Source organism: Oncorhynchus tshawytscha, linkage group LG30 (assembly GCF_018296145.1).
Source record: "Oncorhynchus tshawytscha isolate Ot180627B linkage group LG30, Otsh_v2.0, whole genome shotgun sequence".
NCBI lineage: Eukaryota > Metazoa > Chordata > Actinopteri > Salmoniformes > Salmonidae > Oncorhynchus > Oncorhynchus tshawytscha.
In genome coordinates, this window is record NC_056458.1 from 17,251,708 (window position 1) to 17,267,801 (window position 16,094).

Consider the following 16,094-nt stretch of genomic DNA (forward strand, 5'->3'; position numbering starts at 1 on the left):
TCCTGAGGCCCATTGTCGTACCATTCATCCGCCTCCATCACCTCGTGTTTCAGCATGATAATGCACGGCTCCACGTCGCAAGGATCTGTACACAATTCCTGGAAGCTGAGAATGTCCCAGTTCTTCCATGACCTGCATACTCACCAGACATGTATCCATTGAGCATGTTTGGGATGCTCTGGACTGACGTGTACAACAGGGTGTTCCAGTTCCCACCAATATCCATCAATTTCGCACAGTCATTGAAGAGGAGTGGGACAACCTTCCACAGTCAACAGCCTGATCAACTCTATGCGAAGACGATGTGTCGCACTGCATGAGGCTAATGGTGGTCACACCAGATACTGACTGGTTTTCTGATCCACACCTCTACCTTTTAAGGTATTCTATCTGTGTCCAACAGATGCATATCTGTATTCCCAGTTATGTGAAATCTGTAGATTAGGGCCTAATTAATTTATTTCAATTGACTGATTTCCTTATATGAATTAACATCTTTTAAATTAACATCAGTAATATCTTTTAAATTGTTGCATGTTGCGTTGTATATTTTTGTTCAGTATATTATTCCTTAGTTGTGAACTTTGCAATAAAATGAACAGCAGCAATAGGCTCCAGAACCCTCGCTAGACCACCACATTACATGGTACATTCCTCACTCGCTAGATGTGGACGCAAAGGGCCAGATTACACACACAATTATTATTATTTTCTTCTCCAAGACCTAAAAAAAAAAAAAGGTATTTTGATGCGATTTAAACATTGATATGGACTCAGAACATCCAATTCAATTGTTTATCTATGAACAATTGTAATTGAGAGTGAAAAACAACAATTCTAAAACCAGGAAAAATCTAACTGAGAACATAATTTGAGAAAATATAGAACAGAATTTGGTGGGGGGGGGGGATCACTGATTTTGTAGGGTCCCCCTTAGTTGTTTATTAACCATTATTTGACCAGGTATATTAACAGAAAACAGTGCACTACTTTCTCTAGTACACCAAGGACCAGGGGAAGAGTTGCAGGGCAGAGGAGCTAGAAAACAATGAGTAGTTGTGACATGTAATTTTTTTTTAAAGTAGCTCTCATGCTAGAAAAGGTTGGCGACCCCTGCTCTAAAGAGAGAGTAAATCTATCACTACCGTTTTCCTATTGGTCCTTCCACAGCCACTCATGAAGAGGATGCCCCCTGGTTCTCCATCTTCCCCATTGACAATGAGGAGCTGGTGTACGGGCGCTGGGAGGACAACATCATCTGGGATGACCAGGCCATGGACCGCATGCTCTCACCCCCTGTCCTCACCCTAGACCCCAACGATGAGAACATAATTTTAGGTATTGCCCCTTTCTCAGTGAACTGTGTGTACACTGTTTTTCAGTCAGTTTAAACAAGTTATGAAATATGTTGATGGTCTCTGTAACCTATTGAATGCTTTGATCTATCCACTAATCTCTAAATTTGGCCTCTTGCAGAAATCCCAGATGAGAAGGAGTCTGAGCGCATGTCCCACTCTCCGTCCAAGGAGAACAAGAAGGAGTCATCACTAAAGAAGAGTCGCATCCTGTTGGGGAAGACTGGGGTCATAAAAGATGAGCCTCAACAGGTACTACAGGACTAGACCATGGAACATACAGTGGGGCAAAAAAGTATTTAGTCAGCCACAATTGTGCAAGTTCTCCCACTTAAAAAGATGAGAGGCCTGTAATTTTCATCATAGGTACACTTCAACTATGACAGACAAAATGAGAAAAAAAAAATCCAGAAAATCACATTGTAGGTTTTTTAATGAATTTATTTGCAAATTATGGTGGAAAATAAGTATTTGGTCAATAACAAAAGTTTATCTCAATACTTTGTTATATACCCTTTGTTGGCAATGACAGAGGTCAAAGGTTTTCTGTAAGTCTTCACAAGGTTTTCACACACTGTTGCTGGTATGTTGGCCCATTCCTCCAGCCCATTCCTCCATGCAGATCTCCTCTAGAGCAGTGATGTTTTGAGGCTGTTGCTAGGTAACACGGACTTTCAACTCCCTCCAAAGATTTTCTATGGGGTTGAGATCTGGAGACTGGCTAGGCCACTCCAGGACCTTGAAATGCTTCTTACGAAGCCACTCCTTCGTTGCCCGGGCGGTGTGTTTGGGATCATTGTCATGCTGAAAGACCCAGCCACGTTTCATCTTCAATGCCCTTGCTGACGGAAGGAGGTTTTCACTCAAAATCTCACGATACATGGCCCCATTCATTCTTTCCTTTACACGGATCAGTCGTCCTGGTCCCTTTGCAGAAAAACAGCCCCAAAGCATGATGTTTCCACCCCCATGCTTCACAGTAGGTATGGTGTTCTTTGGATGCAACTCAGTATCCTTTGTCCTCCAAACACAAGTTGCGTTTTTACCAAAAAGTTATATTTTGGTTTCATCTGACCATATGACATTCTCCCAATCTTCTTCTGGATCATCCAAATCCTCTCTAGCAAACTTCAGACGGGCCTGGCTGGACATGTACTGGCTTAAGCAGGGGGACACGTCTGGCACTGCAGGATTTGAGTCCCTGGCGGCGTAGTGTGTTACTGATGGTAGGCTTTGTTACTTTGGTCCCAGCTCTCTGCAGGTCATTCACTAGGTCCCCCCGTGTGGTTCTGGGATTTTTGCTCACCGTTCTTGTGATCATTTTGACCCGGCGGGGTGAGATCTTGCATGGAGCCCCAGATCGAGGGAGATTATCAGTGGTCTTGTATGTCTTCCATTTCCTAATAATGGCTCCCACAGTTGATTTCTTCAAACCAAGCTGCTTACCTATTGCAGATTCAGTCTTCCCAGCCTGGTGCAGGTCTACAATTTTGTTTCTGGTGTCCTTTGACAGCTCTTTGGTCTTGGCCATAGTGGAGTTTGGAGTGTGACTGTTTGAAGTTGTGGACAGGTGTCTTTTATACTGATAACAAGTTCAAACAGGTGCATTAATACAGGTAACGAGTGGAGGACAGAGGAGACTCTTAAAGAAGAAGTTACAGGTCTTTGAGAGCCAAAAATCTTGCTTGTTTGTAGGTGACCAAATACTTATTTTGCACCATAATTTGCAAATAAATTCATTAACAATCCTACAATGTGATTTTCTGGATATTTATTCTCTTTTTGTCTGTCATAGTTGAAGTGTACCTATGATGAAAATTACAGGCCTCTCTCATCTTTTTAAGTGGGAGAACTTGCACAATTGGTGGCTGACTAAATACTTTTTTGCCCCACTGTAACATAGATCTGTCATTCAACAGGTACTACAGGACTGGACCATGGACATAACATAGATCTGCCATTCAACAGGGACTATAGTCCCTGAACTAACCTGCTCTAACTCCTTTTCTGTTTTGTCTGCTGCCTACAGAACATGTCCCAGCCTGAGGTGAAGGACCCATGGAACCTGTCCAATGATGAGTTCTATTATCCTAAGCAGCAAGGCCTGAGGGGCACCTTCGGTGGCAACATCATTCAGGTGGGCACTAGATTCTCTCCTGTGAGCTCTGTTCCTATACAGGTTGATTAGCAGTTAGAGTATAATCTTAAAGATGCACTATGCCGAAATCACTCTGCAATTTCCTGATTGCTAAAATTCAAATAGTTCACATAAATTCAGTTTGTGACAAAACAAGCAGTCATTGTGTAGAGAGTAATCTAAACCGCTCTGAAATATATTTTCCATAAAATTATAGTTTTTTCAGCTGTTTGAAGCTGGTGTACAAAACCCAAAGTAAAAGACGCAAAAACGAAACTTGGTAACGGGAAGCATAGAAATAGCGCACAGAACGTATCTACCACTTTTTAGACTTGCTTTCAATGAGAATTAAATATCTATAACTCACATTTATATGTGAATTTAGTCGTCGCACAAAAAGTTACATATTGTAGCTTTAACCCCCTAAGGTCGATTTCCACACCACCGCGGAAATCTAATTAGCATAATAATAATAAATCCCCATAAAATCTGTCAGTTTAATATAGAGATCTGTTTTTTTTGCATTTGATGCATCTCAATCCACCACATCCATCAGTGCCACACTTCCGCATCTGTGGTGAAAGGTGACAGAGCTAGAGAGGTGTTTGTCAGACCATGGGACATCCCGAAAATCAGAACAGTTTGGCCTACACGACTCAAATAAAGAGATATACAGTATCTCTCAGATGTAGAACAGACATTTCAGAACAAACTTCCTTTAGATTTTTTTGGCTGGACTATCTGTTGTTCAATGTAGTAAATCTGTTATTCAATGCATTTGTATGGGCTAATAGCAGTAAGGCTGAATTTTGTTTATCATTAAAGAAATTTGTTCTATTTTGAAATTATATTTCATATTTTTACGTCAGGGGGTCTTAAAATTCCAAGTCAAATAGCAAAATGATCCTTGGTATGACCTTAAAACAATTCCATATAGCTTAGACTGGTTATTGCCCAAAATAAGGGGTTAAATACATGTATTAAAAATAGCTTAGTAGAACCCCCCCCCGTCTCAGACAGGGCTTAGACTCTTATGGGTTAACTATAGTGTAGGATAATCTTAACAACACTGTAGTTAGCCTATGCTATATGAAACATTTCCTTGTCTATCTTTCTCTCCAGCACTCCATCCCTGCAGTGGAGCTGAGGCAGCCGTTCTTCCCTACTCACATGGGACCCATGAAGCTGCGTGGGTTCCACCGGCCCTCTCTGAAGAAGTACTCATTCGGGACGTTGTCCCAGCCAGGTCCCCACGCAGCCCAGCCCCTACTCAAACAGATCAAGAAGAAGGCCAAGGTGAGGCCCCAGCACTCACCTCATTCACCTCCATCTTTCTCTCCCCGTCTTGACACAGGTCGTCAAGAATGCTTCTGCTTCTCTGTCTGTGTTGATAACCTTGTTTGTGTGATTTGTGTTAAATGTCCCTTTTTGTGCCTGTAGATGCGAGAGCAGGAACGCCAGGCTTCCGGTGGAGGTGACATGTTCTTCATGCGGACAGCTCAGGACCTGACAGGGAAAGACGGAGACCTGATTCTGGCAGAGTACAGCGAGGAATACCCTCCGCTCATCATGCAAGTCGGCATGGCAACCAAGATCAAGAACTACTACAAGAGAGTAAATCACTGCAGTCGTCTTTCAACTACCATTCCCCTTGTATCCACATTGTTTAGCATTTACTAAAAGCTGAACCACCTCAGTGGTTCTTTTCCTTCCTCTATTGATATGAGTTGTGTTTATGTGAAAAAAATGCATTTTTAAGATCTAATTAACTTGAAACATGGCTGTTGACCCACAGAAACCAGGGAAGGACCCTGGAGCTCCAGACTGTAAGTACGGAGAGACCGTGTACTGCCACACCTCACCTTTCCTGGGCTCCCTGCACCCCGGACAGCTGCTGCCGGTCAGTACCACAGTCATTACAGTCAGTCGCATGACAATTCATTGATGTTTGAAAAAGCCATTCACTATGAATGTGAATAGCCTTATACCTAGAAAGAGAACATTTTAGAGACCTAATTGCAAATCTGTGTCTTTCTTTTAGGCTTTTGAGAACAACCTTTTCCGTGCCCCCATCTACCTCCACAAGATGCCAGAGACAGATTTCCTGGTGCTGCGTACACGGCAGGGCTACTTCATTAGAGAGCTGGTAGACATCTTTGTGGTCGGCCAGCAGTGTCCCCTCTATGAGGTCCCTGGACCCAACTCCAAACGAGCCAACACCCATATCAGAGACTTCTTGCAGGTATACCTTACGATACACACACACACACACACACACACACACACACACACACACACACACACACACACACACACTGTCAAATGAGTTGTTCTACAAAATAAGTCCCTTTTAGGTAAACAAACAAACAATAGGTTTATTTCAGAAAATTGTCAAATTATGTCATGATGAGTACATGTTCCACTTAATGAAAAACATGTTTTCCCATCTCAAGACGTTAAATAAAAATAATACATAGTATGTGTCTATTAAGTGCCAAATAAACAGGGTTGCCCGTGACAGGGTTGCCCGTGACAGGGTTGCCCGTGACAGGGTTGCCCGTGACAGGGTTGATGATTTCATCTTAATTCAGCAGTAAATCTCACTGTAACAGCTTGTTGTATGCAGCAGGGAGGGACAAAAGAATGCAACAATGGTAACAGGGTTGACGTGTTTTGCCGACCTACTCAGTTTTCCACCACTGAACACCAGAAATTGGAGTTAAACCAGCTTACCTGCTTTAAACTATGATTTGACTGTTAAATGTTTTATTTTGAACAACATATTTAATGAGAGTTGAGTTCACGTAACAGTGTTGACCTTAGAATGAGGGCCAGATCATTGTTTTAACCTTAAAATGTAATACTAATAACATTAAATAAATCATCATCATCAGAAATGACTTTGTCAAAGCAAAACATAACTAGGACTTTACAATGATGGTGACATGTTTTAGAAGTTCGGAGGTTAAGTGGGTTAAAATGTTCTTAGTCACAAAGAGTGCACAGAGGGACTTCAAAATGCTGCATTTAGAATTTCCCATGCTGTTTATATTAAAGGGCACTTCATTTAATATAACAGGCTTTTATAATCAAATTGATGCACAGTTTCTACTTCAAATATCAAAGGGACGCAAAAGGGACTCATTTCATGGAATGACCCACATACAAGAGAAAGCACACTTACAGAATACATGCTTGCCTACACTCATGTCTCTCTGCTCTTCTGTGCAGGTGTTTATCTATCGGTTGTTCTGGAAGAGTAAAGATCGTCCCAGGAGAATCCGCATGGAGGACATAAAGAAAGCTTTCCCCTCACATTCAGAAAGCAGCATCCGCAAACGCCTAAAACTCTGTGCTGACTTTAAGCGTACAGGTAGAAACGGCTAACCCTGCCATAACCCAATACAACCGTATAGCCTCATGTTTGTCAATAGTACGGTATGACACACCATCCTTCATTGTTTGCCCTCACAAAGATGAATAAGTAATGCAGAACTGTGAATATGCCTCGTGAACGTTGTCACTCACAACTGTCCAACAATCCTGATTTCCTCTTAACGTTTCTACTCCCGTGTGATCTCAGGGAAGTGCTGAGGTGTAAGAGAGAGTGTTTAGCTGTGTGAGCTCAGAGATGGTGTGCCTTACTTTGACAGATAGGCGCCAGGAAAGAGAGAGGTCAGCATATTATGGATATGGAGTTTACTGTGGAGGTAAGGTGTGGTCTAAGGAAAGCATCAATAAGGACCCATAGGTTTGCAGGGTCATTCGTTAATATCTGCTGTTCTGCTCCTGCAACACCTCCACTATAAGCCTACAAGACACTTCAGTTGAATGGAATGATGGTAAATTTGATGCAACAGGGAAGCTTTCTAATCAAAAGTCTTTGGAGGGGGGGGAATTGGCCATGCAAAATGCATCCATGAATCTTAAGTAAAGGTGGACTAAAGAGAACTTAGTAATACTTGTTATACGATTGAAGCTCATTTGCCCTGCCTCTGTCCCCAGGGATGGACTCTAACTGGTGGGTGCTGAAGCCTGACTTCAGGCTGCCTACTGAGGAGGAGATCAGGGCCATGGTGTCTCCAGAGCAGTGCTGTGCCTACTACAGCATGCTGGTGGCAGAGCAAAGACTGAAGGTAAGACTGACAGGCTCCTCGTGTAGGTACCGGCTGTGATTACGATTCTCTTTATGGCACTGTGTGAACTATACCAGAACTTTTCTCTCTCCTCCAGGATGCTGGATATGGTGAAAAGTCCTTCTTTGCCCCAGAGGAAGAGAATGAGGAAGACTTCCAGATGAAGATTGATGATGAGGTACAGCTCTACTGCTTCTTTTTCATGAAACATTGATTTTGATGCTCCATTGATGTTGAAAAAACGATGGTCCATGATTTCACCAATATTCTCTGTGGTTCACCTTAGGTCCGCACAGCCCCTTGGAACACGACGCGAGCCTTCATCGCTGCCATGAAGGGGAAGTGTCTGCTGGAGGTCATGGGGGTGGCCGACCCCACAGGCTGTGGAGAGGGATTCTCTTACGTCAAAGTACCCAACAAGCCCACTCAACAAAAGGTACTTCTCTCTCTTACCCCCAGTGCTCTGAAACACTTCTGTCAGATCAGGGGGCCCTAATTTCATTCATGTGTTCATAGCCTCCAGAAAAACAATACCTATTTTCCTGTTCTAACCATTCAACGGTGGTCTGGTGATTATTACTAAAGCTTAAGGTTATTTTATTTGTCGTGTTCAGGCCCAAGACGACCGGGAACCACAACCCGCTAAGAAGACTGTGACAGGGACAGATGCTGATCTGAGAAGACTGTCACTCAAAAACGCCAAGCAGCTGCTGCGCAAGTTCGGTGTCCCAGAGGAGGAGGTAATAACACAGTAATAACATAATAATAATCTTCATCATTTGGGAGGTGCGCATATTGGTCCTGTTACACACCAGTGTGTAATGAAAATGAGTTTTTTTTGCGTATCCCAACTCCCCCTGAGACAACCACAGGGAGTGGGGTCACGGCCAGGGTCATAATTGTACAGTGACCCTGGAGCATTTAGAGTTAAGTGCCTTGCTCAAGGGCACAGCAACAGATTATTTTACCTTGTTGGCTCCGGTATTCGAACTAGAAACCTTTCAGTTACTGGCCCAACACTCTAACTTTGAGGCTACCTGCCGTCATATAACTTAAATGTCTTCATTCCCTCATTTCATCCACCAACCTACGTATGAAGGCTATATCAATCTTTCAAACCAGTGTTTCTGTGTGTGTCAGATAAAGAAGCTGTCTCGTTGGGAGGTAATTGATGTGGTGAGGACCATGTCCACAGAGCAGGCCCGCTCTGGTGAGGGGCCCATGAGCAAGTTTGCCCGTGGGTCCCGCTTCTCTGTAGCCGAACACCAGGAGCGCTACAAGGAGGAGTGCCAGAGGATCTTTGACCTGCAGAACAAGTGAGGCCCTCCCATCCTCCCCTTTTCCAATTAACCATAATTCACTACCTGTTTCTTATAGGGATGCTGTAGTTGTACACTATATGATGTTCCAGCCTGTCTGCCTTCCCCCCAGAGTATTGGATTCCACAGAGGTCCTGTCCACAGACACAGGCAGCAGCTCAGCGGAGGACAGTGACTTTGAGGAGATGGGGAAGAACATTGAGAACATGCTGCAGAACAAGAAGACCAGCTCCCAGCTGTCCAGAGAGAAGGAGGAGCAGGAGAGGAAGGAGCTGCAGAGGATGCTGATGGGAGAGGAGAGCGACCACAAGGGACGCAAGGGCTTCTGTAAGTGTTGTGTTTGTGCGTTTCAGGCTTTTTAAAATGTGTTTACAGGAGTATGTGTTTACAGGAGTGTGTATGTGTCAGGGTTTATGCTAGGAAAATGTGGCGCCGGACAACGTGACCAGGAAGATTCAAATTTACCTGACCCATATGCAATGGGTGCATAACACATTATGGCGTCCACCCACGGTGCGCAGCATGACAGAAATCACATATATATTATGGTAATGCTCTTAACAGAACATTGCAACTCATGTAATGAAGCAGCCAATAAAACTGACTTTTCAAACATTTGGCAAAAAGCAATTTGTGGGAAAACACCATTCTGAACAGCACACCTGGGACAACACCAATCTAAACAGCACACCTGGGACAACACCATTCTAAACAACACACCTGGGACAACACCATTCTAAACAGCACACCTGGGAAAACATCATTCTAAACAGCACACCTGGGAAAACACCATTCTGAACAGCACACCTGGGAAAACACCATTCTGAACAGCACACCTGGGAAAACACCATTCTGAACAGCACACCTGGGAAAACACCATTCTGAACAGCACACCTGGGAAAACACCATTCTGAACAGCACACCTGGGAAAACACCATTCTGAACAGCACACCTGGGAAAACACCATTCTGAACAGCACACCTGGGAAAACACCATTCTGAACAGCACACCTGGGAAAACATCATTCTGAACAGCACACCTGGGAAAACACCATTCTGAACAGCACACCTGGGAAAACACCATTCTGAACAGCACACCTGGGAAAACACCATTCTGAACAGCACACCTGGGAAAACACCATTCTGAACAGCACACCTGGGAAAACACCATTCTGAACAGCACACCTGATAACGGTTGCATAAGTGAACGAGATGAAATCTCAGTTAGAAAAAGAGGGTTAATCTAAAGATGCAACAACTAGGATGGGTTGCTATTATGACTAGTACAGTATGGTGCCTTTGGCTTCTGGACATCAATAGAAAGTTGAGAAGAAAACCAATAGAACAGGAGAGAAATGGCATAGCAGTGGATCCAATAGGAAAGTAAATAGAAATGACTCCTATCTATACAGAAAAAAAAGAAAGCATGACTTAGGAATCAATGATCATTAGCTTCTTCTTTTTTTAAGTCCTGTGGATTGTTTCAAATCGCAAGCTTAGTGGTAACGCACATGGCAATAGTCCAAGCTGATTATTGAGTTGTGGCTGTCAGTTAAAAACATCTAAAATGTGTGTCACGATAATGTGTCTTGAGTATAATTTCAAATGTTGAGACAAGAAGAAGGGGAGGGGGTGTGTGGCGAAGATATAGGTGAGTTTCTCTCCAGAATGTCAGCTGTCTCCTGCCAATTGCTGCACATACATTGTTTCATTGTGTGAATTGTTTGCCCTTTAAAAATTAAAAATTAAAATTAAAATCAATTCCTCATTACATACAGTACCAGTAGTAAAAATACTGTTAATCCCCGTCATTTGGTTACAGAGTTCACCCCTGCTACACTTGAGTAACAGGTTTTGGTTTATTTCATGGAGTGCTCCTTGTGAGCAATGAACATGTCTGGTTTATCTGTTCCGATAATGTTGAGGGAGAGTGTGCCTGAGTACGCGTAGAAGTACCTGGCCTGCTGCGCAGAAATGTAGGAAAGTGTTTTTTTAACATCCATTGCGAATGATAATACACAGAGTGTACAAAACATTACGAACACCTTCCTAATATTGAGTTGCACCCACTTTTGCCCTCAGAACAGCCTCAATTCATCAGGACATGGACTCTACAAGGTGTCAAAAGCATTCCACATTGTTACTGGTCCATGTTGACGGCAATGCTTCCCACCGTTGTCACGTTGGCTGGATGTCCTTTGGGTGGTGGACCATTCCTGATACACACATGAAACTGTTGAGCGGGAAAAACCCAGCAGCGTTGCAGTCCTTGACACACTCAAATCGGTGTGCCTGGCATCTACTACCATACCAATGGAGGCTCCCCAGAGGAGGAAGGGGAGAACCATCCTCATTTGAATTTCATAAAAATAGTGAAACATTAAAGTTATCCTTTTTAGATTAAACTATACTAATTATATTCACATCATCAAATCATTTATTTAATCACGCTGTTTTGCAATGAAGGTCTTCAGTAGCACCGTGGTATAGCCGGAGGTCAGCTAGTTTCCGTCCTCTGGGCCCTCTCCTCTTCTCTCTATACACCAAGTCACTCGGCTCCATCATATCCTCACATGGTCTCTCCTATCATTGCTATACGGATGACACTCAACTCCTCCCCCCTTCTGACACCCAGGAGGCGACACGCATCTCTGTATGCCTGGCAGATATATCAACTTGGATGTCGGCCCACCATCTCAACCTCGACAAGGCGGAACTGCTCTTCCTCCCAGGGAAGGCCTGCCCGCACGAAGACCTCTTCATCACGGTTGACAACTCCACAGTGTCACCTTCCCAGAGTGCAAATAACCTTTGCGTGACCCTGGACAACACCCTATCGTTCTCTGTAAACATCAAAGCAACGACTCGCTCCTGCAGGTTCATGCTCTACAACATCCGTAAAGTACGACCCTACCTCACACAGGAAGTGGCGCAGGTCCTAATACAGGCAGTTGTCATCTCCTGTCTGTATTCCTGCAACTTGCTGTTGGCTGGGCTCCCCGCTTGTGCCATCAAACCCCTGCAACTTATCCAGAACGCTGCAGCCCGCCTGGTTTTCAACTTTCCCAAGTTCTCTCATGTAAACCCACTGCTCCGCACACTCCCAGTCAAAACTCGCACTCCAAGACCATGGTGCTTACCTACGGAACAGCAAGAGGAACTGCCCCTCCCAACCTTCAGGCGATGCTCAAACCAAACACCCCAACACGAGCACTCCGTTCTGCCACCTTAGGTCTCTTGGGCCTCCCACCCCTACGGGAAGGAAGCTCCCGCTCAGCCCAGTCCAAGCTCTTCTCTGTCCTGGCATCCCAATGGTGGAACCAACTTCCCCCTGAAGCTAGGAAAGCAGAGTCCCTGCTTACAGCCCAACAATGTGCAGGACGTTTGGCATTTGCCAGAGAACACCAAGATTGGCAAATTCGCCACTGGCGCCCTGTGCTCTTCACAGATGAAAGCAGGTTCACACTGAGCACATGTGACAGACGTCTGGAGTCTGGAGACGCCGTGGAGAACGTTCTGCTGCCTGCAGCATCCTCTAGCATGACCGGTTTGGCGGTGGGTCAGTCATGGCGTGGGGTGGCATTTCTTTGGGGGGCTGCACAGCCCTCCATGTGCTCGCCAGAGGTAGCCTGACTGCCATTAGGTACCGAGATGAGATCCTCAGACCCCTTGTGAGACCATATGCTGGTGTGGTTGGCCCTGGGTTCCTCCTAATGCAAGACAATGCTAGACCTCATGTGGCTGGAGTGTGTCAGCAGTTCCTGCAAGAGGAAGGCATTGATGCTATGGACTGGCCCGCCCGTTCCCCAGACCTGAATCCAATTGAGCACATCTGGGACATCATGTCTCGCTCCATCCACCAACGCCACGCTGCACCACTGACTGTCCAGGAGTTGGCGGATGCTTTAGTCCAGGTCTGGGAGGAGATCCCTCAGAAGACCATCCGCCACCTCATCAGGAGCATGCCCAGGCGTTGTAGGGAGGTCATACAGGCACGTGGAGGCCACACACACTACTGAGCCTCATTTTGACTTGTTTTAAGGACATTACATCAAAGTTGGATCAGCCTGTAGTGGGGTTTTCCACTTTAATTTTGAGTGTGACTCCAAATCCAGACCTCCATGGGTTGATAAATTTGATTTCCATTGTTAATTTTTGTGTGATTTTGTTATCAGCACATTCAACTATGTAAAGAAAAAAGTATTTAATAAGAACATTTCATTCATTCAGATCTAGGATGTGTTATTTTAGTGTTCCCTTTATTTTTTGGAGCAGTGTAGTTTAGCCTACTCAATCACCCGGCTCAAACTGAGAGGGATGCGGGATCTTACCTAGCTGGCTATGGCTATCTAACACTAGAACTCTTCCAAGTCAAGGTAAACTTTTGGTTTTATGAATTTATTCCCACCGGGGACCACCGGTATAACTGCTCAACTGCTTGCTAACTGAACACTGTACTGCGTGATTGTAGCGGGTTTACTAACGTGTTAATCCTAGTTGCTATGTTTACTTGACGTTAGCTAATATGGTGACAATGATGTAGGCTGTGTATAGTGGTTAGCAGTTATGATATGAAGGATTGGCTTGGAAGTTGTTTTTCACCTGGTCACAGACAGCTGATGTGTTGTACACTGAAGTCCACAAGCGAAGGGAAAAGGTGAGAGGAGGAGAGTGTGTAGATGCGAGAAGGAATTCTCCAATGATCAAAGGGATCGTGCTGTTTGTATGTGGCTGCTAATAAAGTGAACGGACGATTCTGTTGAAAAACGTTTTGTTAAGGAAGCAAACGGAACAAAACGGATAATCATACCTGAATTTGTCCAATAGAAACTCTCGTTTGCAACTTTTGGTGTAATGACTACACCCTAGATCAGCTAGGGTGTAAGGCGGTATGGATTGTGCAAGGCAGTATGGATTGTGTCAGTGTCTGTCACCTAGATTACTCAAATTTCTCTCACCTACCTTTGTAAACTGTCATTCATAGGCTAGGTTGTAGCAACCTCATGATGGGTATAGGGAAGATTTGAGTATCATGTAGTAGCATATCGATTTTACATCGAGCTGGGTGAATGGAATACGAATGAGAGTCATCCAATATACTGTAATAGAAATAAGGCCATGCTCATAAAAATATATCATCCTCCCTCATCTTCAACGGCACCAACCGCTGCTGTACCATACCCCATTCAAAGGAACTGAAATATTTTGTCTTGCCCATTCACCCTCTAAATGGCGCACATACACAATCAAGGCTTTCACCTGGGTTCCTGGTCAGTTTGTCATGGAAAGAGCAAATGTCCTTAATGTTTTGTACACTCAGTGTATATTAAAAGTATTAGTTCCTCACAGTAAGCTATTTGAAAAATCTTTCCAACAATCTCCCCCTCGATAATCACCAATCCCCAGTGTGAAAGAGCTATAGAAGTTATAGGCCTACTGCTGCGTTGGCCTGTAGGCTATGAGTTCCATGCACAAATGTCTTGATTCATTGTAGATGGATCACGCGCTGCCTAGGAAGTCCTTATAAAATAATTACCTCCACGTTTCCGTGGTCGGATTTTGCCTTTGGGCTACTTTGTAGAAAGGTAAGATATGCCTCATAATATGAAATATAACATTCCAGTTTCAAACAATTAAGTATGCTTTCAAAATGCATCCTGCCTCCAGCTCATATTGTAAAGTGGTGGGTGACGGGCTGATAGTCTGTTGCCTGCACTTGAATGGCGAATGAGAGGCGCGCTTCAAATACCAGTTGAGAAATAAAAATAGCTCTCTTTATTTTTTGTTGCATAATGAATGGGCTGATAAAATAAGGTTTTACTCCATCAGCAACCAGCTGAGGAGCTGCAGGTGAAATCCAGCTTAAAATGTGCACGTGTGATAGTTGTGTTAGATAAATGAGATACATGATGACCAACAAATTGGCAATTGCCGGCTAACGGAAACTCTGGTGTGTGTGACTTATCTCTCTCTGTGTGTCCCTGCAGCCAGTGCCTTGTCCACAGGCTCCCATAAAGATGACGACACGTCCTCGGTCACCAGCCTGAACTCGTCCGCTACGGGACGGCGCCTCAAAATCTACCGCACCTTCAGAGACGAAGACGGCAAGGAGTATGTCCGCTGTGAGACGGTCCGCAAACCCTCCGTCATAGACGCCTACACCAGAATCAGAACCACCAAGGATGATGAGTTCATGTGAGTCCGTCCGTCTGTGTGGTGTGTGTGTGCGCATGCGGTCTGTGTGTGTGTGTCCAACCTGTCACTAAGTCTCTGTCTGCCTCTACAGAAGAAAGTTTGCTGTGTTTGACGAGCAACACAGAGAGGAGATGAGGAAGGAGCGGAGGAGGATCCAGGAACAGCTGAGGAGGCTGAAGAGGAACCAGGAGAAGGACAGGTTCAAGGGCCCCCCGGAGAAGAAGGCCAAGAAGATCAAGGAGAGGCCAGACCTCAAGGTAAAAGTAAGCTTGCCAGTCCATAATGATTCAACTCCAAGACTATCCTCCCCTGCTTTTCCATAACCTACTGTCTGTTTTCCTGCTGACCTGCTCTGTTTCTAAAATAGGATCATTCATTTCAAGATGAACCTTCCTCACTGTTTTCATACTTTCCTTTAGTAGCAATATATTATATTGCTTATAATAAGCATGATAATGTAGTGTTTGCATGTGATGTGGCAGTTAATGTGCCATGTGATGCAGTGAGTTGCAGTTTCCATCCCTGTATAGCGTGTTTGTCTGATTGTTAACTACATCTCCTTTTTTTCCTCCCCTGCCCTAGCTGAAGTGCGGAGCTTGCGGTGCCATCGGGCACATGCGAACCAACAAGTTCTGCCCGCTATACTACCAGACCAATGCCCCGCCCTCCAACCCGGTTGCCATGACAGAGGAACAGGAGGAGGAGCTGGAGAAGACTGTCATTCACAACGACAACGAGGAACTCATCAAGGTGGAGGGAACCAAGATCGTCCTCGGCAAGCAGCTTATCGAGAGGTACAAACACACACAGGCTAGACATTCAGGAGAAAAGGAAACTTAAACTGAAATATTTCCATGTCACTAGAGTGACCGAAGTCTTTTTTACTATATTTACACTTTTACTGAGTCGGTAATGCCAGCTTCGAAGCACCAAAAGGTATTGCACAGCTAATT

General features: G+C 44.5%; 1 protein-coding gene across 4 annotated transcripts in view; it reads left to right on the top strand.

The window, feature by feature from the left end:
- Positions 1–16,094, top strand: part of LOC112228653 (transcription initiation factor TFIID subunit 1) — a 58,097-nt gene that overhangs the window by 32,509 nt on the left and 9,494 nt on the right. Inside the window, exons 11-28 of one of the 4 annotated variants that reach the window (XM_042309737.1) lie at positions 1,171–1,338; positions 1,477–1,607; positions 3,385–3,492; positions 4,615–4,788; positions 4,933–5,106; positions 5,288–5,392; positions 5,534–5,734; positions 6,724–6,865; positions 7,146–7,202; positions 7,498–7,628; positions 7,726–7,806; positions 7,915–8,064; positions 8,243–8,368; positions 8,769–8,944; positions 9,060–9,274; positions 14,934–15,141; positions 15,233–15,398; positions 15,724–15,935. In XM_042309737.1, the coding sequence (XP_042165671.1) occupies positions 1,171–1,338; positions 1,477–1,607; positions 3,385–3,492; positions 4,615–4,788; positions 4,933–5,106; positions 5,288–5,392; positions 5,534–5,734; positions 6,724–6,865; positions 7,146–7,202; positions 7,498–7,628; positions 7,726–7,806; positions 7,915–8,064; positions 8,243–8,368; positions 8,769–8,944; positions 9,060–9,274; positions 14,934–15,141; positions 15,233–15,398; positions 15,724–15,935 (2,725 nt within the window). Of the gene's footprint in view, positions 1–1,170; positions 1,339–1,476; positions 1,608–3,384; positions 3,493–4,614; positions 4,789–4,932; positions 5,107–5,287; positions 5,393–5,533; positions 5,735–6,723; positions 6,866–7,145; positions 7,203–7,497; positions 7,629–7,725; positions 7,807–7,914; positions 8,065–8,242; positions 8,369–8,768; positions 8,945–9,059; positions 9,275–14,933; positions 15,142–15,232; positions 15,405–15,723; positions 15,936–16,094 lie in introns of all 4 variants that reach the window. The other 3 variants (XM_042309736.1, XM_024394152.2, XM_024394153.2) reach the window with 3 other exon arrangements.